The following is a 25,665-nucleotide window of genomic DNA, read 5'->3' on the forward strand; positions in this document are numbered from 1 at the left end:
AAAAACACTTAAAACACAATGCCCGGTGCTGGTGTGGAGCAACTGGAACTCTCATACACTTCTGATTTCAAAATGGCACAGCTGCTCTGGAGAATCCTTGACAGCTTCTTATACAGTGAAACATGCTCTTCCCTCCAAGCCAGCGAATCCTGGGTGTTTACCTAGCGCAGTGTCTCCATAGCAACGCTATTGAATTTGGGGCTGCTTCCTCCTTCGTTCTGGGCTTGCTCTCCTTCCTGTTCTTCGCAGGTTTAGCACCATCCCTGGCAGCAGGATGCCTGTAGCACCCCTGTCCCGACATATAACAACCCAAAATGTCTCTCCACCTCGCTGAGTATCATCCAGGGAGCAAAAATAGTTTGTAGCTGAGAGCTACTACCCTAGAGAAACAAAAATCTACGTTCATACAGAAATCTGTACACGAATGTTGATACTAAGTCTGTTCATAATTGTCAAAAGCTGGTAACAACTCAAATGTTCCCTAACAGATGGATAAATAGACACAGGAACATTCACACAAATTGTTGTTGTTGTTTAGCCGTTAAATCATGTCCGACTCTTTGTGACTCCATGGACTGTAGCCCACCAAGCTCCTCTGTCCATGGAATTCTCCAGGCAAGAATACTGGAGTGGGTTGCCATTTCCTTCTCCAGGGGATCTTCCCGACCCAGGGATCGAACTCACATTGCTTACATCTGGCAGGCAGGTTCTTTACCACTACTCAGTAATAAAAAGAAATGAGTTGTTGACACAACTCAGATGAATCTCAGAGGCATTTTCCTGAGTGAAAGAAGTCAGAAAGTTTCCATAGTATGTGATTCCACTTATATGACATTCTGAACATGACAAGGCTATAGGGATAGAGAACAGGTGAGTGGTTGCCAGGGGTGAGGGGTGGGGGGAGGCTGTGACTCAAGTGGGGAGCACAGGAGTGTTTGAAGTGATGGAGCTCTTGTGTGTCCTGGTGCTGGTGCTGGTGACAAGAACCTATAGAAGGGTCGAAATTCATAGAACTGTATATACCAAAAAGTCGATTTTATTGTATGTTCATTTAAAAACTGACACATTGTAAAAAGAGATGTCCTCATTTAGGTTAAGTATTTTCTGCGCCCCCTCCCCCAAATATAATAAAACAGTGATCTGTGTGGCTCTGAATTAAGGCAGACATTTACATACAGCATAAGAAAATAAAATCTGGAGATACTTTAGAAGAATAACACTGGGCACAGAAATTACTGCAAATACAGTATAATGTTTGAAACCAAAATTTATCATACGAATAGGCCAAAGGAGAAAAATACCCCAAGCTCCAAAAAGGTTCGAAAGGGAAATAGTACCTCAATTTCCATCTAAACAAAACTCAGAAGCATACTTGCTGAAATTTGTAAAGAGCATCTCAGATCTATAAAAGCATCCTACGTAATGAAGAATTGCTGGTGGCAATAAAGGCAAGACAACGATGCTTGATACCCCTGCGGTTGTTCTGGAAGCTGTGGCCAGTACACGCAATGAGGAGGGAAACGAGACAGAAGCCCGTAGAGAAGGAAAGTCAGACTCGCCGTTCGTTATCTGTCAGGGATGGCTGCCTACGTAAGACCCTGAGGGAGTCAAAAATACTGGGTCTAACAAGGCAGTTCAGGGAGGTGGTGGGTTATAAAATAAGCATGCAAAGGTTATTTGTTTGGGGGACTTCCCTGTCGTCCAGGGGTTAAGACCCTGCCTCTCAGTGCAGATGGCATTGGTTTGGTCCCTGGTCGGGGTACTGAGGTCCCAAATGTCGTGAGATGTGTCCAGAAAATACAAAGAACTGAAAATTGGTTCTTTCTGCGTACATTAACAAAACTCGGGTTTTCCATCAGTTAGAAAGCCCTGTTGATAAGAAAGCAGTGAGCACCCTAAAGAAACATAGGCTAAACAATTCTCTTAAGAAAAGTGGCTGGTGATTAAATGAAAACAGGAAAAAGAAAAAAAAAAACTCACTGGTAATGACAGAAGTACAATTAACAACACTGAGGCACCAGGCATTTCAAAATAGCAGAGATTTTGAATATAAATACATTTAAAACCTCGTGTTGGGCGCATTTTTAAATGAGTGCTCTCGAGCGCAGCTGATGGGACAAGAGGGAGCAATATTTGTACCAGTCTCCTTACAAGAACATGTTTGTATACTGTCTAGTGTTTCTGTTACTAGAAATTTATCTTGAAAAATAATCAGAAAGGCACACAAATATTTATTAGGCTGTCCCTTCAAGCAAAAATTAGGGAGGGATGGAGGAAGAATCCTAATGCCCACCGATAGGGTACTTTTTATTTTAAAGACAGTGTACAGCTATGCAAAGACACAAGCATTAAAAAGCATGTTTTCAGAGAATAGGTGAATATTCATGACATACTATTTTTTAAAGGCAGGAGCGAACATTACATGTGTAGTAGAGTGGGCATAGAAAATAAAGATACTTTTGTCATTTTCAATGGCTCGGACCAAAAATATTTTAGTAAGTTAGGATGACATAAGAGTAACCGTGGTCCTAGGCAGTAGTGAATAACACAGGCACACGAGCTTCAGTGCATTTCGCTCTGAGTCTTTATGGACTGACTTTTCTTATTTATGTTAAAGAGCTTAATGTGAGTTTCTATTTAACATCTGGCAATGGACACAACACTGAGATCTTCAGATTTCATGTTCCAAATCAGAGACGTCTGCATCAGGTCATCTTTCCATTTATCAAAGCAAGTCAGGCAACTTGTTCTGGCAGCTCAATCTGTTGTTGAAGCATCTCTTTCTTTAGCTACAAAAGCAGCAGGTCCTGGAGAACTCCCATTCACACAAGGAAAATACCCCCAAATGGTGGCCTTTTGGTAGGTCTGAGTCTCAACTGGTCACTGAAAGAATCAGGATTTAAGAACAAAATTGTATGTTTCCCCTCCTCCTCTTTAAAGTATAAAAAGTAGGCAGCTGACATTGGGACATGTTCTCTTAGATGTCGTGTAGGATTTCCTGGGTTTACTTTTTGCTTTTTAACGTAACTCTGAAGCTCTTGGTTCCCACCCTCCTGTTTGGAATGGTTTCTCAATTACTGATTGCGAACATGATGGTTTGAGAAAATAACTAGACAAATATTCAAATCACAAACTTAAGAAGAAGGCCACCGAGGAAGGGTTGGGTGTTCAAATGGGAGTGGCAGGGACAGTCACTGCGTTGCTTGCCTTTTGCCACATCTGGCACCAGTGTCAGGAGAAATGAAGGAGAAGCTGGGGTCCTGCTCTAGCCCCATCCCCTGGAGAAGTTGCCCCTGCCACTGGTGTGGGTTGTGTCCCCAGACCAGATAAGGACGAAGTCCTGGTGATCTTGGGGGACTGGTTGTGCAGAGCTAAAAAAATTGAGCAGGGCATGATATTTCGAGCATCTCCATGGAAACAAGGATGCACACACACACCCAGGCTGGCACTGTGGTGACACCGCCCATACCAGTCTGAACCAGTTTCCCAGCTCCATTCCCCTGGGAACAAGGTGGGAGGGGGCTTCCCAGGGAGCTAGCCAGTTGCGTAGGGCTCTCAGTCTGGGTCTGATCAGCCTCTGAAATCAGAGTTGTGTTTTTGTTGCTTTTCAACCTGTTTTTACAACTTAGAACTTAAATAATACTTTCGTCTTTTTTTTCCCCCAAAGAAGACTGCCCATTTGACTAGGAAACTGCTCGTGTTTTTCAGTGATATACTTCTATCAGAAAATTAAGTCGTGGTTGTTTTATTTACCAACCTTCATTGAATCATTTATTTGTCTCCGTAGGATAAATCCCAAACAGTTCAGCAAATTAGTCCCAAATTGTCCCATGCTTAAAGATGGACAGTAGCCATCACCCAAAACATCAGATATTGCAAGAATTTATACCTATTTTTGGCTTTCCAGGTGGTGCTAGTGGTAAAGAACCTGCCTGGCAATGCAGGAAACGTAAGAAACACTGATTCAGTTTCTGGGTTGGGAAGATCCCCTAGAGGAGGGCATGGCAACCCACTCCAGTATTCTTGCCTGGAGAATCCATGGACAGAGGAGCCCAGTGGGCTACAGTGGGGTCACAAAGAGTTGGACATGACTGAAGTGACTGAGCACGCACATACCTATTTTAACAAAGTGATGTTACCATTTAGCGTTTTTAAAATAAATCTGTTGGATAAATAACTTATGCACTTGACATAAATTTCAAACAGAGCAAACAGAATTATGGTGAAAAAAGCCTCCCCTTCTAACCCCTGGCGCTCAGGGCCAATATCTCTGTGTGTGTTACACAAATGATAAGCTCTATGTACATTGTTTATGTCTTGCTTATTTTTTTAACTTAGCAAAATGGGTTTTTTAATTTTTTAATTTTATTTATATTTGGTTGCCCTGGGGTCTTCATTGCTCTTCACGGGCTTTCTCCAGTTGCAGCAGGCGGGGTCTGCTCTCTAGTTGCGGGGCTGGAGCTTCTCACTCTGATGGCGTCTCTGTTGCAGAGCACGAGCTCTGGGCACACCGGCTCAGCACATGTGGCACACGGGCTTAGTGACTCTGTGACATGTCGAATCTTCCCAGACCAGGGATCAAACCCATGTCCCCTGCATTGGTAGGCAAATTCTTATCCAATGCGCCGAAATGTTTTGACAGTATTTTCAGATCAGCCCAAAGAGAGGTCCCTATTTTTTTTTCTTTTCTTTTTTTTTTTAAGCTTTATGGAGCTCCACTGCTTATGATATTCCATAGTTGATTCAACCAGTCCCCTGCTGATGGACATTTGCAACTAGAAATGTTATGTATCAAGGATGTTCTTTACAGCATTATTATAATAATAAAAGGTAGATCTATACAATGGTGTACTGTAGGAATTGCTAAGTGGAACTGTTGGGTGAAAGTTTATATACTTTTGAAATTTTGAGACCTCATCACCAGGCTGTCTTCACACTTCGGGTGTGTGTGAAGGTGCTAGCTCCCTCTCACCAGGAAGGTACAACATCCGATGAGTTCATCTTGACCGGTGAGCTGGACATAAATGATGCCGTGTTGTGGTTTTACTTTGCATTTCTCTTGTTGTGAATGGGGCTGAGCATCTTCTCTAGCACGTGTCTTTTCAAATCTGTATCTGTTTTGGTACTTTTTTGTAAGCTACCCTATTTCCCAAGCCATCTTGAGAAAAAGCTAACAATTGGCTTGTGATGTGTGTGAGCTTGCCAAGGCTTGGGTTTGGGCAGCTGGTTTGTGTGGGGGTGCGCCAGGCCCCCCAGGGCCTGCAGGTTAACTCACACTTAACGTGTGACCCTTTAGTCCCATAGCGAGCAGGGGAGTAGCTGTCAGCACCCAGGGTGACACCGAGGCCCATGGCCCCCATGGCGGCCCTCCTTGCATTTCCCGCGCGGACTAGAGACCACGCTGCAGCAGGACTCGGCCTGGGCTCTGAAATCCAGCTTCATTAGTGAAGGATGAAAAGCGATGCTCTAAGGGCCGCTTCTTAATTGCAAGCCTTTTCGGTCACTTCTGTCCAACCTAGTGCCTGCGGGGTTTGCTTTACTCTTCTAGCTGCAGAAGTGGGCATAGCTTTGTGCCTGAACAGACGGATCATGTGGGAAGGAAGGCCTGGCAGAGAGAGGACACGAATCCACCCAGGGTGGCCGCAGCTGGCGGCAGCAGGACTCAAGGCCCAAAGCAGAGGGCAGGGCTGTCCTTAGACAGCTTTCTCTCCACCTCTCCCCACCCCTCCAGGAAGCAGCATTGCACGGAAGTCAGGCATCGGGCAGGTGCCCAGCGCTTAGCACTCAGGTGACACGTGAGAAAGAAAGGTACATGGGGAGGCTCTGGAGCTGGGGGACACCCCGGCCCTGACACTGGGGTCTCAGACTCTGCCACGCCTCAGAACCACCTGGGGAACTTCTTGAAGGACAGGTTATGAGTGGCTCTGGGAAGGCGCCTGGGAATCTGCATTTTCACAAACGTGGTCACGGAGTCAGGCCGAGATATGTGGGACTTCTCCCTCTTTTTTTTTTTTTCCTCATGCATCGAACCTGGACTGGTGATCTATTTTGCATATGATAATATACATGTTTTAATGCTATTCTCTCAAATCATCCCAGCCTCACCTTCTCCCAGAAAGTCCAAAATTCTGTTCTTTATATCTATGTCTCTTTTGCTGTCTCACATATAGGGTCATCATTACCTTCTTTCTAAATTCCATATATATGTGTTAGTATACTATATTGGTGTTTTTCTTTCTGACTTACTTCACTCTGTATAATAGGCTCCAGTTTCATCCACCTCATTAGAACTGATTTAAATGCATTCTTTTTAATAGCTGAGTAATATTCCATTGTGTATATGTACCACAGCTCTCTTATCCATTCCTCTGCTGATGGACATCTAGGTTACTTCCATGTCCTGGCTATTGTAAACAGTGCTGCGATGAACATTGGAGTACACGTGTCCCCCCTCCTTTTTTGGCCCGCTAACTCTTATCGGTTCTTTGACTCTGACAGCCCCTTCCGGAAGCCTGCTGTCTCTGGCTGCCTGCCTCCCCCATCGCCTGCCAAGGTGAAGCCCCCCGGTCACTGGACATCCCTACAGAGCTGTCAGTGGCTGTGCCCAATGTGTGTGTCCCTCTGTGTCGCCAGCACTGAGCCCTTCCTCTACCTGGAGGGGGCTCTGGGCACATGTCTGTGGAACGAGTGAGCTGGGGAGGGCAGAAGGTATCACTGACCTCAGCCCCCTAGTAGGGTGGCCTCCTGAGCTGGCCACCCCCCGGGGGCAGAGGTCAGGTCTTGGTCCTCTCGGGATCCCCAGGGCCCACAGCTCCCAGTAGGTGCACAGCAAACGCATGAGTCTCCTGTGTGCCGACTGGGGCCAGGCCTTGCAGGAAGCCACCTGGTAGAGGAGACGGGCCATTGGGCATCCAGTCCGGCTGGAGCCAGGAAAGGAGGATGAACGGCGGGCACAGCTAATGGCACCCTTGGGAAGAGAGGCCCCACGGCCACGAGGAGGAGGGGTCTGGGAGCCAAGCTTTCGGGTGGAAGCTGTGAGCCGTGGGCAGTACAGGAGTAAGACCCATCACTCGATGCCAGGCCTGGTTACCATATGAGAGCTGGTTTAGAGGTTTTCCCTTAATAAACTGTCTCAAGCACCTACTTGAAAGGGATTCCCTGGTGGCTCAGTCGGTAAAGAGACTGCTTGCAAGGCAAGAGACCCAGGTTTGCTCCCCAGATTAGGAAGATCCCCTGGAAGAGGCCACGGCAACCCACTCCAGTATTCTTGCCTGGAGAATTACACAGACAGAGGAGTCTGGCGGACTACAATCCACAGGGTCACACAGAGTCGGACACAGCTGAAGTGACTTAGCACGCACATGCATGCACCCACTTGCAAGCACCATGTAAAGCTAAAAAGACAATTAGCCGGAAGGAGCTGATAATCGAGGGTGGGAAGGAGGATATCACGTCGACCTGCAAGGAGGAGGGGCAGTGGCCCAGCACTACCGCTGGCCTGTGGGCTCTCAGGGAAGCCTGGGCGTGTGTGTGGAAGGCCGTCCCTAGCAAGGCAGTCCAGGCACAGAGCCCTGAGATCCAAAGGATGAGGAGTGAACCTTGGTTTTGCCACTCACAAGCTCTGTGGTACCCTCATCCACACAGAGGGGACCGTTGGGGGATCTCCAGGGTTGTAGTGAGGACCGAGGGAGGTGGCATGTTGGAGGTCCCCAGCAGGATGCCAGGCGCAGCGTAGGAGCTGGACAGACAGCAGCTGTTACTATCCTTTGCTTGCTGGCATTTTATCTCTGACAACGCTGCATAAACAAGGTGAGAGAACAGGACATTTATGGCCACTGTTTATCAGTGAAGTGTCACACCCGTTGACGTGGCTCAGACAGGACAGTGATGACTAAGAGAGAAACATGGCCAAGAGTTTCCTGGGTTTGGACAGAAAGTGATGCCCAAACTGGCAAAGGGGCATCGGGGAGTGGTCAGCAGTTCCTGCAACTCAGTCTTTTTCTCCCCAGTGCATTTTTTTTTTAATCTATTCGGCTGCTTCGAGTCTTGGCTGCAGCACTTGGATCTCCTTGGCGTGCAGGCTTCTCTAGCTGCAGTGCAGGCTTCTCTCCAGCTGTGGCATGCGGGCTCTAGAGTACACAGGCTCAGTGGTTGCCGAGGGCTTTGTTTCCCTGCGGCATGTGGGATCTTAGTTCCCCAACCAGGGATGGAACCCATGTCCCCTGCATTGGAAGGCAGAGTCTTAACCACTGGGCCACCGGGGAGGTCCTAAGGAAGTGTGCGAGGCAGCAGCGGAGTCCGTGGGGTTCACAGAGGAGGAGTGCTGGGGGCCTGGACCAGTTCATGGACGAGTGAATGAATGAGTGGATGGATGAATGAATGAATGAATGTACAAACGAATGAGTGGGTGATGATTGATCGAATGAGGGAACGGATGGATGGATGGATAGATGGGAAGCTGAATGGGAGATTGAATGAGTGAATGGTGAGTGAATGGATGAATGATTGAATAGTGGATGAATGAGTGAATGGATGAGTGGCTGAATGAATGAATGGACAAACGAATGAGTTGATGGATGAATGAATGAGTGGATGGATAAATGAGTGAAGGAATGAAGGGATGAGTGGATGAATGAGTGGATGAGTGGATGAATGAATGAATGGATGGATGAGTGAATGAATAACCGGATGAATGAGTGAATGAAGGAATGAGTGGATGAATGATTGAGTGGATGACTGGATGAATGAGTGAATGAAGGAATGAGTGGATGAATGATTGAATGAGTGGATGACTGGATGGATGAGTGGATGACTGGATGGATGAGTGGATGACTGGATGGATGAGTGGATGACTGGATGGATGAGTGAATGGATGAATGAGTGGATGAGTGAATGGATGAATGAGTGAATGAATGACTGGATGAATGAGCGAATGAATGACTGGATGAATGAGTGAATGATTGAATGAGTGGATGAATGAATGAGTGGATGGATGGATGAGTGAATGGATGGATGAGTGAGTGAATGAATGAGTGGATGAGTGGATGGATGAGTGAAACAATGAGTGGATGAATGAGAAGATGAATGGAAGACTGAATGAATAACTGGATGAATGAGTGAATGAATGACTGGATGAATGAATGATTGAATGAGTGGATAAATGATTGAATGAATGAGTGGATGACTGGATGAATGAGTGGATGACTGGATGGATGAGTGAATGGATGGATGAGTGGATGAATGAGTGAGTAAATGAATGAGTGAATGACCAGATGAGTGAATGAAGGAATGAGTGGATGGATGGATGAGTGAGTGAATGAATGAGTGGATGAGTGGATGGATGAGTGAAACAATGAGTGGATGAATGAGAAGATGAATGGAAGACTGAATGGGGAATGAATAACTGGATGAATGAGTGAATGAATGACTGGATGAATGAGTGAATGAATGAGTGAATGAATGCCTGTATGAATGACCAGATGAATGAGTGAATGAATGAATGATTGAATGAATGAGTGGATGAGTGGATGGATGAATGAGTGGATGACTGGATGGATGGATGAGTGAATGGATGGATGAGTGGATGAGTGGATGAATGAATGAATGAATGAATGTACGAATGAATGTACAATTGAATGAGTGGGTGATGATTGATTGAATGAGGGAATGGATGGATGGATGGATGGATGAGAAGATGAATGGAAGATTGAATGAGCAAATGGTGAGTGAATGAACGAATGAATGATTGAATAGTGGATGAATGAGTGGCTGGATGAATGAATGAATGAGTGGACAAATGAATGAGTTGATGGATGAATGAATGAGTGGATGGATAAATGAGTGACGGAATGAAGGAATGAGTGGATGACTGGATGAATGAGTGGATGAGTGGATGGATGAGTGAGTGGATGGATGAGTGAATGGATGGATGAGTGAATGAATGACTGGATGAATGAGTGAATGAAGGAATGAGTGGATGAATGCTTGAATGAATGAGTGGATGACTGGATGAATGAGTGGGTGACTGGATGGATGAATGAGTGAATGGATGGATGGATGAGTGGATGAGTGGATGGATGAGTAAATGAGCAGGGCCTGGATCCCTGTCAACTCCAAACGCCCATTCAAAGGCTTAAATGACTGAGGATGAAAATAATATTGACGAGGAAAAGACAACCATATTGATGTGGCAAGTAATCTGACATAGAAAATAAGACAAACACCCTGGAAAACTAAAACCCACAGATGACTAATCGCCCCGTAAACGGAGAAGGAGGGGGTGAGCTGGTGGTGAATGGGCACAGCCGGTATCAATTAGCGGTGATTCAGGCCCAACGCCCGCGGCATGTCAGCGACTGAGAGGCCCGCCTGCCTCTGCCCAGCGGCCTCCGGCCCCGTGTCCTCCAGGGGATCAGGATGAGGATGCTGTCGGCAAGCTGGGGACCTTTCCCACCTGTGACCCCAGGTGTGCCTCAGGCGTCACTGGGGGAGATGGGGTTCAGCAGACACACCTTATCTGAGGGGCTCACCCTGGAACTGCTGTCCTTTTCCTCTCTTGGGATCTGCAGCACTCATCCATCTTGGTTTGGGGTGTTTTTTATTTTCGGTTATGTTTGCTTAGAATTAGCAAGCTCTAATGGCTTGACGTTTTCTTAAGAAACTTAAATTTAGCAACAGGAAAAGTCATTTGTTTCAGCCCCTGTAACAGAGGCGCTTCCGGGAACTTCCTGCCCAGTGCAGCCTTGCCAGGCAGGGCTTGGTGGACGCTGGCAGAGCAGAGGGTGGGGCCTTCCATGCTGGGACCTTGGCTCAGACGCGGGCGAGGCCAGCGGGACGTGCTGAGTGTGGTTTCGAATCTTTGAGCATGCGTGACTTGGGGACAGAGAGGCTGCGGGCTCGTTTCAGTGCCTCGTCACATTGTGTTGCGTGAGGCACAGACACTGGGGTTGGGGGAGGCAGGGTTCTCCTCTGCTGGTGGCCCAGGCCTGTCACTGGTGGGCCACCCTGCAGTGATGTGTGTGTGTGAACTTTCTCATTGGTGCTGAGCAGGTTTAGGCTGTTGCTCTGCAATGCTGGGCTAAGTCACTTCAGTCATGTCCGACTCTGCGACCCTGTGGATCGTAGCCCACCAGGCTCCTCTGTTCATGGGATTCTCCAGGCACTGGCATGGGTTGCCATGCCCTCCTCCAGGGGATCTTCCCAACCCAGGGATCGAACCCTCGTCTCTTAGGTCCCCGGCACTGGCAAGCGGGTTCTTTACCACTAGTGCCGTGGCCAGATTCCGTTTATGCTGTTAAGCATGCCCAACTTGCAAATATGTCGCTTATTTTAAAGCATTTTGCCAGGTCAGCTGTTTGTCTGAGCTTTGCATGGAGGCAGCAGAGTAGCTGCCCGGCAGGCTGCCTGCAGACCCCACTGGATCCCCAGCCTTGTCTGTGTCTAAGGCAGCAGGGGTGGGTAGTGGGGGGCAGAGTCCAGAACTTGGAAAACCCTTGGGTTGAGTCTTGCACCCTCCAGCGGTAACTTCGGGGGCATTACTTAACCTCTGCGTCTGTTTCCTTTTAATAAGATGGGACCTTCCGTGTGTCCTTCCTAGGGGCGGGGCAGGGCAGGGCCGGGGGGTGGGTGGGTAGGTGCAGAGACCATGAAATGGGAAAGTGACTTGTGTGTCTGGAGAATATGTTGGTCCTCCCTCCCTCTCCCTGCCTGCCTCCCTTCCTTCCAGTGTCCCTCCCGGCCCTGGGAGTGCTAGTGTTCATAGACAGAGTCTTAAACCCTGGATCAGGGTTCCAGCCAGTGGGGAGGATGGAGGTGTGAGACATGGGGGGTGGTCGGGACACTGGGTGGGGACCAGGGCCCCCGGTGTTCATCACTCTCCTGGCTCCAGCCCTCCTCTGTCTGTCTGTTTATTTCCCTGGGGCTGCTGTAACAAATGACCACAAACTGGGTGGTAATTAATTCTTCCCCAGTTGCAGAGCCCAGAGCCTGAAATCGGCTGTCGGCAGTTTCCACCTCTTCCGCTTCTGGTGGCTCTGGGTGTTCCTGAACTTGAGGCAGCATCGCTCCCATCTCTGCCTGGGTCCTCACCTGGCCTTCTTCCCTATGTGTCTCTCTCTGCATCTCTCCTACAAGGACAGCTGTCATTGGATTTAGACCTCAATCCAGGATGGTCTCCTCACCTTGACATCCATAACTTAATGTGCAAAGACCCTTTTGCCAAACAGGTTCCCATTCGCAGGTGCTAGAGGGTGGGATGTAGACCCAGGTATGGAGGAGTTGTTAGTTGCTCAGTCATGTCTGAGTCTGCAAACCCATGCACTATATAGCCTGCCAGGCTCCTCTGTCCATGGGATTTCCCAGGCGAGAATACTGGAGTGGGCTGCCATTTCCTTCTCCAGGGCATCTTCCCGATCCAGGGATCAAACCCACGTCTCCTGCATTGGCAGGTGGATTCTTTACCACTGAGCCACGGGGGAAACCCCACAGCTTTGGAAGGGCGGTCACAATTCACCCCACTTGACCATCCCTGCCGGGTGGCCGCAATAGAACCTGAACCCATGCTAGGTTGATAAACAGCAGAGGGAGATGGGGGTGGGGAGGAAGGTGAGGGTGGCCCCAGGGTGGCCTCAGGAAGGGTCATGAGTTTGCTTGTGAGTGAAGCAGGAGGGTGAGCTGGCATTCCCACCCTGCTTCACAGACGACACGTGAGGGGACAGAGGTCCAGTGAGTTTGTTATTTCATAGGCTCAACAATCGCATAATAAGCATGATAAAGAAGGAGCTGCCTCCAAAAAGCTTATGATTATGGATTTCTCGCTTTTTTTCTCTCTTCTTCTAAATGAAGATTGCTTGATTGGTTACATTATAAAATCAGACCATGAAAGAAATAATCTGTGCTCATCCTTCAGTTCTCGGACAGTTGAAAGGGTAAAAGGAAAAGAGTAGGGCTTCCCTGGTGGCTCAGTGGTAAAGAATTTGCCTGCCAATGCAGGAGGCATGAGCCCGATCCCCGGCCTGGGAAGATCCCACGTGCCATGGAGCAGGTGATCCGGTGCGCCACAACTGTTGAGCCTGTGCTCAGTAGAGCCCGGGAACCACAGCTGCGGAAGCCCGCCTGCCTGGCGCCTGTGCTCTGAAGCAAGAGAAGCCATGGCAGTGAGAAGGCTGGGCACCACGCTGGAGTAGCCCCACCCGATGCGCCCAGAGAAGAGCCCGTGTAGCAGCCAAAAATAAAAAAAGAGACTTTTTTTAAAAAGAGTGAAATCACCCTCAGATTCCACCCCTTGTTGACACCTGTGGTTGACATCATGACCTGGTTCCTTCTAAATGTTTTTCTGGGTGTGTAGAAGTGGCACTCCCTCTATGGATGAGTCTCCCAGCCATTCTTCACCAGGAAGCAGTCCTGAGTCACCCTTGAGTCAGCTGAGTCAGCTGAGTCAGCTGTCGGAGCTCTGATGAATGGATGACCTCTTGTGTTTGACCTTGGACGTGAGGGCGTCTCCAGCTTCACTACTGTGAGCAGGCTAGAGGTCTCTGAAAGGGTGCTGGCCACCTTTGCATCTGGAGAATTCCCTGGTGGTCCAGTGGTTAGGACTTGGAGCTTTCACTGCTGAGGGTGAGGACTCAATCCCTGCTTGGGGAACTAAGATCCTGCACGTTGTGCATTGCGGACAAAAATAAAATAAAACCTTTGCATCTGTCTGAGGGGCCTCCCTGATAGCTCAGCTGGTAAAGAATCCACCTGCAATGCAGGAGACCTTGGTTCAATTCCTGGGTCGGGAAGATCCTCTGAAGAAGGGATAGACTACCCACTCCAGTATTCTTGGGCTTCCCTGGTGGCTCAGCTGGTAAAGAATCTGCCTGCAATGTGGGAGACCTGGGTTCACTCCCTGGGTTGGCAAGATCCCCTGGAGAAGGGAAAGGCTACGCGCTCCAGTATCCTGGCCTGGAGAATTCCATGGGCTGACTGTATAGTCCATGGGGTCACAGAGAGTCGGACACAATGGAGCGACTTGCGCTTTCATCTGTCTGAGAGTGGGGAAAAGTGAGCCCTGGGTGCTGACGGCTGGCCCTCCTCTTGTCTTCTTTGCCCGGTGTCCCAGGCCATGTTTGAGCTCATCACTTCAGAGGCCTCCTACTATAAAAGCCTGAACCTGCTGGTGTCCCACTTCATGGAGAACGAGCGGCTGAAGAAGATCCTGCACCCGTCTGAGGCCCACATCCTCTTCTCCAACGTGCTGGACGTCATGGCCGTCAGCGAGCGGTGAGCCAGCGCCCCATCCTCGTGGGGCGCCTTCCAGTCCCTCCTCCCCACCCGGGGTGCGGCTGGGGCTGGTGGTGCCTGCCTGCTACGCTGGCTTCTCTGCTTTTGAATGTTTGGAGTTTTCTGTAATAAGCTATAACTAAATTGTTGTTGTTCAGTCACTAAGTCGTGTCTGACTCTTTGCAACCCCATGGACTGTAGCACACCAGGCTTCCCTGTCCATCACCATCTCCTGGAGCTTGCTCAAACTCATGTCCATCGAGTTGGTGATGCCATCCAACCATCTCATCCTCTGTCATCCCCTTCTCCTCTTGCTCTCAGCTTTCCCAGCATCAGGGTCTTTTCCAGTGAGGTAGCTCTTCCCATCAGGTGGCCAAAGCGTTGGAGCTTCAGCTTCAGTATCAGTCCTTCCAATGAATATTCAGGACTGATCTCCTTTAGGATGGACTGGTTGGATCTCCTTGCAGTCCAAGGGACTCTCAAGAGTCTTCTCCAGCACTGCAGTTTGAAAGCGTCTGTTCTTCGGTGCTCAGCCTTCTTTATGGTCCAACTCTCACATGAAAAGATGAAAAGGCAAAAGATAAACCTAAATACCTAAACCCAGAGATCTGCCACCCTCCCAGCAACAAGGCCAGTGCGTCCCCCAGACAGAACTGCTGCCTGCAGGTCCCTCCCATCAGTGCAGACGCTCATGTGTCCTGCACCTGGACTGGACACAGTGGTGTCCAGGTGACATGCTCTTTATCCTAACACCACCAGGCCCTGGCTTGGCACATGCAGGGCCCAAGATCCCCTGAGGGCAAGTCAGAGCGCAGTCCTGGAGTTACACTTTCTCCTCTCTAGTTGCGTAGAAGTGGTGACTGGAACTGGGCTTATATTTTGCCTCAAGAAGGGTGGGGTGTGCTTAAGTGGAGGAGGAATAGACATCTATTGACTGGTCATCATGAAGAGCTCCAGCTATTCTGTTAGGATAAGAGATCCGTTTACCATTTGCACCTTATTCTGTGGAGGTTTGCAGCTAAAACTCAGCTTTTATCAGCGGGCCCGACCACCCCTGTTCCAATGAGAAATAGCACTTGGGCAGCAGCAGCCCCCTGCTCCCCATGTGGCTCTCCGTGGACCCTCCTGAGTGTCCCCCTGCACACGGGCACCCCACCTTCCTGTTTGCAGCCCCCAGGTCCTGCAGCAGTCCCCCCAACCAGGTGGGCTCAGGGAGGTGAGAGCTGACTGAGACCAGCGCCGTCTTGGAGACCCCTCAGCCTCTGCCACTGCACCCTTGTGCTGGGGGAGGAGTATCTATTTGTTTACCTATCTGTTTATATGTTATTATGGAATATCCCAAACATGCAGAAATAGAAATAGCAGAACAGCCCACGTTTCAGCATCTCGGTTCACCCACGGCCCCATCCGCCCCTCAACCCCACCACCCGTGGGAGCATTCCAAAGTGAATTACCATCGTCATCTCACTTCATAAATGCATCAGTACGCATGTACGGAGGAGGTCTCTTTAGCATGTTCCTAATGTTATCATCTACCAGGAAACCTGAACAAGTAATTCCTTGATGTGATAGAACAGCCCCCTCGCTGGGACCACCTCCTGTTATGTTGGTTTGGTGAGGACGTGCCCTCAGTCTCCCCCCTGCACCCCTAACCCAGCCGCTGCCCCTCAGGTTTCTGTTGGAGCTGGAGCGCCGGATGGAGGAAAACATCGTTATTTCGGACGTGTGTGACATCGTGTACCGCTACGCCGCTGACCATTTCTCCGTCTACATCACTTATGTCAGCAACCAGACCTACCAGGAGCGGACCTACAAGCAGCTGCTGTGAGTGTGGCCAGGGGCGGGGTCATCGCAGAGGCACGGCCCAGGCAGCCCCCTCCTCCTACACTGGCCCTGAGCTATGGTCCCCAGACCTCTGCTTTCCCGGGACGGCATCCAAGCCTGGCACGTGCTGGGGCTTTCGGTGCCACCGGGGAAATGGTGACCCCGGGACCGTCGGCCACGGCGCCCACTGGACCTGTGTCCAGACAGCCGTGCAGGGCTCTGCAAGGTTTAGAAAAGGGAGCTTGAGGCCAAGAGGACCACTCGAGGCCCAGGACGGCAGGAGAGTGGTTTGAATCAGAGACAAAGGCAAGGATTGGGGAGGGAGTGTTTTTGGTGATTCTCCAGCATCTGGATTGTGCATGTACTCCATCGTGTCTGACTCTGTGTGACCCCATGGACTGTAGCCCACCAGGCTCCTCTGTCCATGGGATTCTCCAGGCAAGTATACTGGAGTGGGTTGCCATGCCTTTCTCCAGGGGATCTTCCCAACCCAGGGATCAAACCAGCGTCTCCTGCGTTGGCAGGTGGATTCTGTACCACTGCACCACCTGGGGAGCACTCTCCAGCCAAAGCCCTTGAATTTTACTAATCTGCCCGCTTTGTAAACTTCCTTGGGGTTTCCGTTGAGAGAAGTTTTTCATCAACTTGCCTCTTTTGAGTTCTTCACATTTCTGTGCCATGTTTCGACCACAGTTTAAACGATGATACGTCCTTAGCACACTCAACTGGCCCCAAAGGACTCTCTGGGTGGTGACTCTGGACTTCATGCTTCACTGGGTCTTTCCATCAGTGCAGTTCACTGGGGGTGTTTTAAAAGTTGAGCCCTCGGGAATTTAGGTGTTTGACATTTGGGGTTTGCAGTGGGGATTTGAGGGAATCCGGATGCCAGTTTTGAGGACAAGCATTGAGAAGACAGTCACACAGGAAGCAAGGACTCTGGATACTGCAGTACCCCGGGGTCCACTGGTGTGACCCATGAGAGCAGACTCTCTGGGCTGAGTGCCATGTCCCTGATGACAGGCAGTCCCGGGCCCGCATCTGCCCTCCAGCCGTGGTTTCCACTGCCCAACCCGTCTGCAGAAGAGACATCCCCGCCGGGCAGGAGCAGCCCAGGTTCTCCCTGCAGCCGTCTCCAGCCTGCTGCCTGCTCCTGCTACGTGGGTTTACCTTGCCACCATTTCCTGCTGAGGAAATCGTTGAATTATGCATCTGATTCATAGTCTTAGCCATACAAGGAATTCTTGCCTTCCCACACAACAACGTATTTTGCTAAGTTTTCATGGGCCGGGCATGTGAAGTCACTATTGTTTTTTGACTTGTACATGAACGGTTTGTTTTGCAGAGAAAAAAAAGAGAGAAAGAATGGATGCATGGACGCATCCTCTGTGCCCATGGGCTGTCTGGTTCCTACGAGGCTGTGCATGGGGAGGAAGCCTCTCCAACTCATGCCTCCTACAAGCCAGAGAGGGCTTCCCAGGTGGCGCTAGTGGTAGAGAACCTGCCTGCCAACGCAGGAGACATAAGAGATGAGGGTTCCATCCCTGGGTCGGGAAGGTCCCCTGGAGGAGGGCATGGCAACCCACTCCAGTATCCTTGCCTGGAGAATCCTCAGAGACAGAGGAGCCTGGCGGGCTACAGCCCATGGGTTCGCATCGAGTTGGACACGACTAAGGCAGCTCAGCACCGATGCTCTTCTCTGTGTGCCCAGCCAGGAGAAGGCAGCCTTCCGGGAGCTGATCGCACAGCTGGAGTTGGACCCCAAGTGCAGGGGGCTGCCCCTCTCCTCCTTCCTCATCCTGCCTTTCCAGAGGATCACGCGCCTCAAGCTGTTGGTCCAGGTACCCGACTCTCTCCCCCTGCCCCCGCCAACTTCAGCTGCCGCCCGTTTCCTTTGGTCAGTCCAGGTCTCTGCTGGCTTTCTGAGAAGTCCATGTGCTCCACAAATCCTAATTAAGCTCCTCCTGTGTGCCAAGCAGTGGGAGACTCAGCCCCTGCTGCTGGAGAGCCAGATCCTGGTGGAGAGAGACACACACACTCACAGCCAGGAAGTGGTCATGGCTGAGGACAGTGAATCGGGGTGGCATGATAGGGGTGATGGCCTGGCCCACTCCCAGGGTGGGGATCGGCAAGGGCTCTCAGATGAGTGACATTTAAGCAAAGACTTAACTGACGGGGAGGAGCCACTCATCTGACGGGGAACTGCTTTCAGGCAGAGGTCCTGGGGCAGCAAGGTCCACAGATGGGTCGGCCAGCCGTGAGTGGGGGAATGTGATGGAAGTGAGTGTGGAGATGTGGGCAGAGGCTGGTCAGGGGCCTGCAGGGCCAGCTGAGGCGTTGGAGTCTATCCCCTGTGATGGGGGGCACTCCTTTTAGTGGACGTTGGTTAAGAGCTCAAAGCAGCTGCCACGTGGAGAGTGCCAGGCAGGAGGGCAAGAGTGGCAATGGGAGCAAAAGTTTGGGAGCAACTCGAGAGAGAGAGGTGGGTTGGTGGGCATCGAGGTGGGGCATCCTGGAGGGACATCAGGGAACTGAGCCCTGCACTTGCTACCGTGGAGAAAGAAGGAAGGAGAATCTTTGGTTTGAGCAGCTGGACTGATGATGCTGTTTCCCGAGGTGGGGAAGTTGCGGTTTGGTGTTGGACCATTGGGAGGACTTTGAGCCATTGAACAAAAGTTTAGGGTCAAAGGGAGAAGTCAGGGTGGGCGCTCTTGGCACCCAGGTGGCATTAAACCAGGTTTCATCCCAATGAGGCAAGGTGGACCTGAGCCACACTGTCTGCTGGGAGATGGAGTTGCGATTAGGGACTGTTAAAGGCGGGGTTTGCTGAGCGCCGCCCCCAGCTTGGTAAGGGAGGGGTAAGGTGGTGTCAGAGCTGACTGCGTGTCGCTGGCTTGGTTGCCGGGCAGAGACGGGCAGGTGACCACACAGAGCAGGCTAGGGGCCTGCAGCTGAGGGATGGCCAGAGGTGGGTCTGGTCTGGAGCTCAGGAGAGAGTGAAAAGCGTGCCCATCACTCTGGTGTCCAGCTGGTGGGGGTGATCCTCCACTGCGTGGGATAGCTGGAGATGTTTGTTCTGAAGCACGTGGGGCAGCCTGGATGGGGCAGGAGGGAGGTGGACTGTGCTGAGATGTGCCCAACCCTCCTATAGGGTGAGAACAGGTCCAAACTACCGGCATGAGGAGATCCGGGAGGCAGGAACCGTGTAAAATGTGAAGAGCAATGCAAAAATTGCCATTTATAGGCGAAATTCCAAAAAACCCAACTACTGGAAAAAATACTTTTTTTTTTTCCCAACAAAACCAGAGTGAACAAAACCTCCGGGTCATTGCTACTTAGCTTCAGATGACAGGCCCCCTCTTGCTGCGGCAAACGTTGAGCTCGATTCGGGACGGGCGACCCTGGGTGACCCTCCCTGGGCTGCTGGTCCTGCCTCCCTGTCTCCCTGCTGCCGCGTGGCCAGTCCCTTTGCTTCGGTCTCTGCTGTAAGGAGATTGGGGCTCTGACATGGCCCTCGTAGTTAGTCCTGGAGGAGACCTCGACTCACCTTAGAGCCAGGCTAGGCTTGTGTGCAACGCTTGGCCCCTGGGCCGGTGGCAGCTTCTCCCGCCCCACGTCTGCTCTCTTCGTGGGGGTGTCACAGCCATGTGAGGCTGCTGGGACCCGCGGGGAGGCCGCCACACAGGGGGTGGGGCTGGAGGAACGGCCGTCCACGAAGAAACCAAGTGCGGACTCTCCTGTGCCCAGAACATCCTGAAGAGGGTGGAGGAAAGGTCTGAGCGCGAAGGCACCGCCCTGGATGCCCACAAGGAACTGGAGCTGGTGAGTCGCGCTTCCTCTTTGCACATTTCCCAGTAAGCTGTCTTCTCCTCTAGACCCACCTCCCTGTCCTGCTCCCTCCTGTCTTGGTATTTTCTCTGGAAGATGCAAATTCACTTTCATATTTGCTCTGGCAATTCAGAAAAGTCACCGGGTCCAAAAAATAAGTCAGGTGGGGCCTGCACAGGCAGAGGGCTTCCTTCTCCCCGCAGGCTGCCGCCGTGCGGGGTGGACCAGGCCCCCAGCGGGCGCCCTTTACCCACAGACGTGTTTGTGGACCCCTCCTGCCAACCCCACGCTGCTGTCCCAATCATGGCCCTCGGAGGCCCCGCGTTCATCCTTTCCCGTTTCCAATGTGAAAAGCTCCGGCTTTTCCCTCCCTGCCCACGTTTGTTTCCTCCTGCCGCTTAAGGGAGAAATAAAAAAATGTCTGACTCTTGTAGCCTGTTTCCTCCGTTTGGAGAGCCCTGGCCTCCCTGCCTGTTACGCTCTCGCTTTGAGCCATGAGGACTTTGTAGCTGAAGGCAGTCATTTCTCCCCAGGTCTCTCCTCCTGTCGCTCACTCCAGGCCAGGTGGCCGCGAAACCCCTCTGGCGACTATACCCTTTGAATACTGGGGAACATGGCACTCCCCTGCCAGCCTAGTTGGGGAAAGGCTGGCACCTTGAGCGGGCTGGTCAGGGAGGGCCAGTGGCCCGCCAGCCTGGCTGCCTCTGCCCGGGCCTCTGCCGCGCCCGGGACACACGCGCCTGGTCAGATGGGAGCTCCACCCCAGCTCCCACTGGCCCCGGCGGTCTCGGGGCACCAGCCAGCGGTCTCTGTTTTCAAGTTGTGTTTTGCTTTCCTCTCCCTTTTTATTTCCTTGTAATGAAAGGTATGCTCTTGCTTCTCATTATCACTTTTTATAAAGGTGGGGTTTTTTCCCCCTAATTTATAAAAACGGTGAATACAGATTCACACACTGTTCATAAACAGAAATGTGGCAAAGATCCGCAGTTCTCCCACACCCCACTGCCAACATGCTGGAGCCCACCCTTCCAGACGGACGCCCGCACACATGGTTGTATTCCCTGCAGAAGGGGCTTGTGGTTTATAAGCTGGCTTTGCCCTCTGTTCCAGCCCACGTGGGCGTCCCTGGTGGCTCAGCAGTAAAGAATCTGCCGGCCAATGAAAGAGACCCTGGTTTGATTCCTGGGTTGGGAAGATCCCCTGGAGAAGGGAATGGCTACCCACTCCAGTATTCTTGCCTGGAGAATCCCATGGAGGAGCCTGGTGGGCTACAGTCCTTGCAGTCACAAAGAGTCGGACACGACTTGAGTGACTAACACATTCTCTCAGTGTATGTAAAGTCAGTGCTTTTTTTCATGACTTCAGAGTACAGGGTTATGTGGCTTTACAAGCACTAATCAATCCCAGTTGCCCCACTGGCAGACATTTAGGTTGAGGACAGCTTTCCTCGTTCCAAACACCGCTGCAGGGGTACCCCATACGTGCACCTCTGGGCGCTGTCTTCCTTCCCGCGTGCTGAGTGCCAGGCCCTGTTCTCTACACCCGTGATCCTGAGCGGATATCGTGTCCTCGGAACAAGGTCGCAGAAAATCTGCTTTCATTTGGCCCTTTGGTACCCAGGTGGCCTCCCAGGAAGCTTGGGAGGCTCCCCTTGCAGCACGTGACAGAGCCCGAATCCCAGGCCTTGGGCATTTCCAGGCTGACAGATGAGACAGGACATCTTGCTGAAAACCGTTCTCTTAGGTGATGCGAGGGGTCAGCGTTGCTTTCTGTTCTCTCTGGGGTCCGCATCCCGCCAAGGACAGGGCCCCGGCTTTCTCCACTGGAACTGAGACCCCACTGAGACTGGCCAGTCAGTGTCTCAGCTGCAGCCTGAGTGCCCAAAGGACGTGGCCAGAGGCCGCCGGCTGCGGGTGCCTGACGTGTCTGCCTTCCTGTTCCAGGTGGTGAAAGCATGCAACGAGGGCGTCAGGAAGATGAGCCGCACAGAGCAGATGATCAGCATCCAGAAGAAGATGGAGTTCAAGATCAAGGTCAGCCCCGCGTCCCCGGCCCGCCCGCCAGCCTGGGACGCAGGCCACTGGCCAGGCCCGCTGAACAGCCACACTTGGGTCTCAGCATGGTGCCACGCCCACCGAAGCCCTCCCTGACCCCCTAGCGGAGGGCCTTCCCCTGCCCCCAGTCACCAGGCCATCACATTGGCCTAGACTGTTTTCTTGCAGGGCAGTGCAGGGACCCGAAAGCAGCCTGCTCTCAGTTACCGGCTGCGTGACCTTGAACAGTCAGCTCGAAAGAAGAATATGACATGAACCAGTCCAGGGGTTCTTAATCCTGGGTGATTTGAAAATCGGGTGGAAGTTACCCACCTTCTTCCCCAACTTTGTGTAAAGCTTCAGGCACCAGTGACCCTAAGGGCTCCCAGGGTTTCTGGTGATGTGGGCACAAGGGCACGGTGCCCGCCGAGGGTCTGTGAGGTCACGCTGGCTCTTTGGGCGCCGAGCCTCAGTTGAAGATACAGACCTCGGGATGGTGGGGAGGCCTCATGTAGCTCCACTTGCTGGCTAAGTGCTGGGTGCTGAGTAACCGCCCCAGAGCTGTGGAGTGGGGGAGTGCAGGCCCAGCCTCCTCGCCCTGGGGGACCCAGTTCTCCCCTCTCCCCTGGGAACTTGAACCATCCTTTGATTCTGCATCACTCAGGCTGAGCCTGGTGAGGCATGATAGCACACATAGGCACCCACGTGTGCACACACACCCCCGTGAGTACAGACGCATACAGGACACAAGCGTGTATACACAGATGCACACGAAGACACACAAACAGCAGACAAATACACACCTGCCACTCGGGAAGACACACGCGCCCCTCCCGCGTGTGCCCAGCACCCACCAGTGCCCGTGTCCTGGGCCCAGTGCAGTCCCCAGCACCCATTACCGTGGTTACTGCTCCAGTTGGGATAGCAGGGGAGCCGGGGCGCGGGGTGCGCAGGGCACAGCCTTTCCTGACACTGCCCCCACCCCCCGCCCCCCAGTCGGTGCCCATCATCTCGCACTCCCGCTGGCTGCTGAAGCAGGGCGAGCTGCAGCAGATGTCCGGCCCCAAGACCTCGCGGACCCTGCGGACCAAGAAACTCTTCCGGGAGATTTACCTCTTTCTCTTCAACGACCTGCTGGTGATCTGCCGGCAGATTCCGGGGTGAGCGGCAGGTGGGAGGGACGGAGAGTCACCAGGGCCTGGGGGCGGTGTCCTGGGTCTTCCGGCAAGTTTATTTAAACCCCTGAGTTTTTCCCTGCTGCCGACTGGGTGGCGGTTCTCCTAAGTATTGCAGCTCAGTGCCTACCACCCGGGGTGTGCCCAGCAGCTCCTATATCAGGGGTGCAGGCCCCTTGTCCATCGTCCATGCCAGGGGTGAGGGCGGGTGGGGGGCTGGGGATGAGGGGGACAGGCGTTCAGATGGGGGGCTTCCAAAGGCGGTGAGAAGCGGCCGCAGTGGGGCCAGTCCTGCTGGCCAGGGCTGGGGTGGGAGGTCTCCTGGGAATCCGAGCGTCCTGGGGACCAATAAGCCCCTTCTGCCACCCGGGTCCCCAGAGACAAGTACCAGGTGTTTGACTCGGCCCCGCGGGGCCTGCTGCGCGCGGAGGAGCTGGAGGACCAGGGCCAGACGCTGGCCAACGTCTTCATCCTGCGGCTGCTCGAGAACTCGGATGACCGGGAGGCCACCTACATGCTGAAGGCGTCCTCTCAGTGAGTGCCCAAAGCTGCCGTCCCCTTCCCCGGGGCTCGCTGTCCGCCCAGCTCCTGTGTTTCCTCCCCCAGGCCGTGTCCAGAGGGTTTCCATCCCATGCTAGTGTCGGGGTTGGGGGTGAGCGTGTTGCTGGGTGTGTGTGTGTGTGTGTGTGTGTGTGTGTGTGTGTTCCCTTGGGCCTCAGACTCTGATGAGCTGTTGTAAAGCCATTGGGCCAGGCCGACCAGTGAACCGCTGCTGCTGGGCAGCCTCAGGCCCACCTGCCACCCCTGAGCAGCCAGGCCGTCTCCCCTGCACCCCCAGGGCTCTGAGAGGGACGGCCAGGTCTATGCAGGGCGATGCTCTGTGGGCCCCCGAGCTGGGATGCCCAGTACCCAGCCCCCCGCACCCCAGAACTCACAGGTGTCGCCCAGCACATCAAGCCCAGTTCCGACTGCCTTGGAGGGACGGGGTGGCGTCAGCCTCTTCGAGTCCACAATTGTGGCTTAGGGCAGCTGGCCACTCAGGGCTCACTTCTGGGTGAACGTTGGGGTGTCGTGGGCTCACTCACCCTCACCCACTAACTTGAAAGATGCCCCCAGGGAGGTTCTACAGGGCTCTGCCTGGCCCGCTCCCCGCTGCCAAGCTCGGGACCCCGGGGCCAGCCTGCTGGGTGCCTGGCACTGCAGTTCCCCTCGGGTGGTCCCTGACGCTCTCTATTGGCGGCATCTGCCCTCTTCCTGACCCAGGAGTGAGATGAAGCGCTGGATGACCTCGCTGGCCCCTAACCGAAGAACCAAGTTCGTTTCCTTCACGTCCCGGCTCCTCGGTAAGCAGCCCACTAGGGAGGGGCCACCTGCCGGGTGGGACAGGTGATGGTCAGGGAGGACTCTGCAGGTCATCCTCGAATGGGGCCCTCTGCACTCCGCCTAACGGGCCTTTGAGGCTGCTGCAAGGCTGCTTCGACTGCCCGGAGGTCCTTCGCACCCCGATGCAAGCTCGGTACCCCACAGAGAAGGACACGATGTGCCTGAGCTCTGCAAGCGTTTCCATGACTAATGAAGACATAAAAGTCACCATGTCTTAAGTGACCGGTGCCTCAAGGAAACCAGAAGGGATTTGGCACAGGGGGCAAACGCCAGTGTTCTCTGGGGCGGCCAGTTGTCTGAAAACGTTCCAAAATAGGAAAGGGCTCAAGCGCCATCCTGACCACGCTCACGCTCACCAAGTCCTGAGCGTCCCCAGGCCGCTCCCAGGGCCCAGCCCAGGACCGAGGAGCCTCCTTCAAACTCTAAATAAGAGCCCCCCCTGCACGCACTATGACTTGTTCAGAATTGCCGGCTGTTTTGATGTGCTTTTCTTTGGAGCCACTCCCACCCCTCCCTCCAGTGAGCCCTTTTCCAGCGGCTGCCTGTCTGCCCTGTCTCCTAGAAAGGATTGGGTGGGGGTGGGGGGCGTGTCCCTGTTAACTTCTGGGGGGGCGAGGCCGGGTTCTGCGGGTTCCCAGCCAGGGTGGGTGCCACGTGATGAGGACAGGCCACCGCTTCCTCCCTTCAGATTGCCCCCAGGTCCAGTGTGTGCACCCGTACGTGGCCCAGCAGCCGGACGAGCTGACGCTGGAGCTGGCCGACATCCTCAACATCCTGGACAAGACAGAGGACGGTGAGGCCCAGTGCTGGCGCCTCTGCCCAAGGGGCTCCCTGCACCTACCCCGTGCCCAGCGGTCCCCTTCCCCTCGTCTGGCCCTGGCATCAGCTTCCCCATTACAGTGGGAAGGATGAAGACCAGAAACACCCCAACCCAGACCTGTATTTGCAGCAAGCTTCCAGATGAGCCTGTGAACACCAGGCCTGTGGTCCCATGTGGGCCAGGAAGCTGCCCCCTGGGGCTCCTGCCCACTCCTGCTGTTGACACCAGCGCCAGAGGTTGGCTCCCCCCTCCTGGAAAACGAACCCCTTATTTCTACATCAATTGTTCCTAATCTAAATCCCCAAAGTGCACAAAGCGTCTCTCCCCACCCCAGTTCCTCCCC

At 52.8% G+C, this 25,665-nt stretch overlaps 1 protein-coding gene across 6 annotated transcripts in view; it reads left to right on the top strand.

Annotated features, from left to right (window-relative positions):
• NGEF (neuronal guanine nucleotide exchange factor) overlaps positions 1–25,665 on the top strand; it is a 127,296-nt gene that overhangs the window by 99,800 nt on the left and 1,831 nt on the right. For all 6 annotated transcript variants that reach the window (XM_069585153.1, XM_069585129.1, XM_069585162.1 and 3 more), the window contains 9 exons: positions 14,102–14,262; positions 15,934–16,086; positions 17,795–17,924; positions 19,831–19,905; positions 21,855–21,944; positions 22,941–23,104; positions 23,498–23,653; positions 24,383–24,462; positions 25,191–25,295. In XM_069585153.1, coding sequence (XP_069441254.1) covers positions 14,102–14,262; positions 15,934–16,086; positions 17,795–17,924; positions 19,831–19,905; positions 21,855–21,944; positions 22,941–23,104; positions 23,498–23,653; positions 24,383–24,462; positions 25,191–25,295 — 1,114 coding nt within the window. The remainder of the gene's footprint in view (positions 1–14,101; positions 14,263–15,933; positions 16,087–17,794; positions 17,925–19,830; positions 19,906–21,854; positions 21,945–22,940; positions 23,105–23,497; positions 23,654–24,382; positions 24,463–25,190; positions 25,296–25,665) is intronic.

The sequence above is a fragment of the Ovis canadensis genome, chromosome 1 (genome assembly GCF_042477335.2).
Source record: "Ovis canadensis isolate MfBH-ARS-UI-01 breed Bighorn chromosome 1, ARS-UI_OviCan_v2, whole genome shotgun sequence".
Classification (NCBI taxonomy): Eukaryota; Metazoa; Chordata; class Mammalia; order Artiodactyla; family Bovidae; genus Ovis; species Ovis canadensis.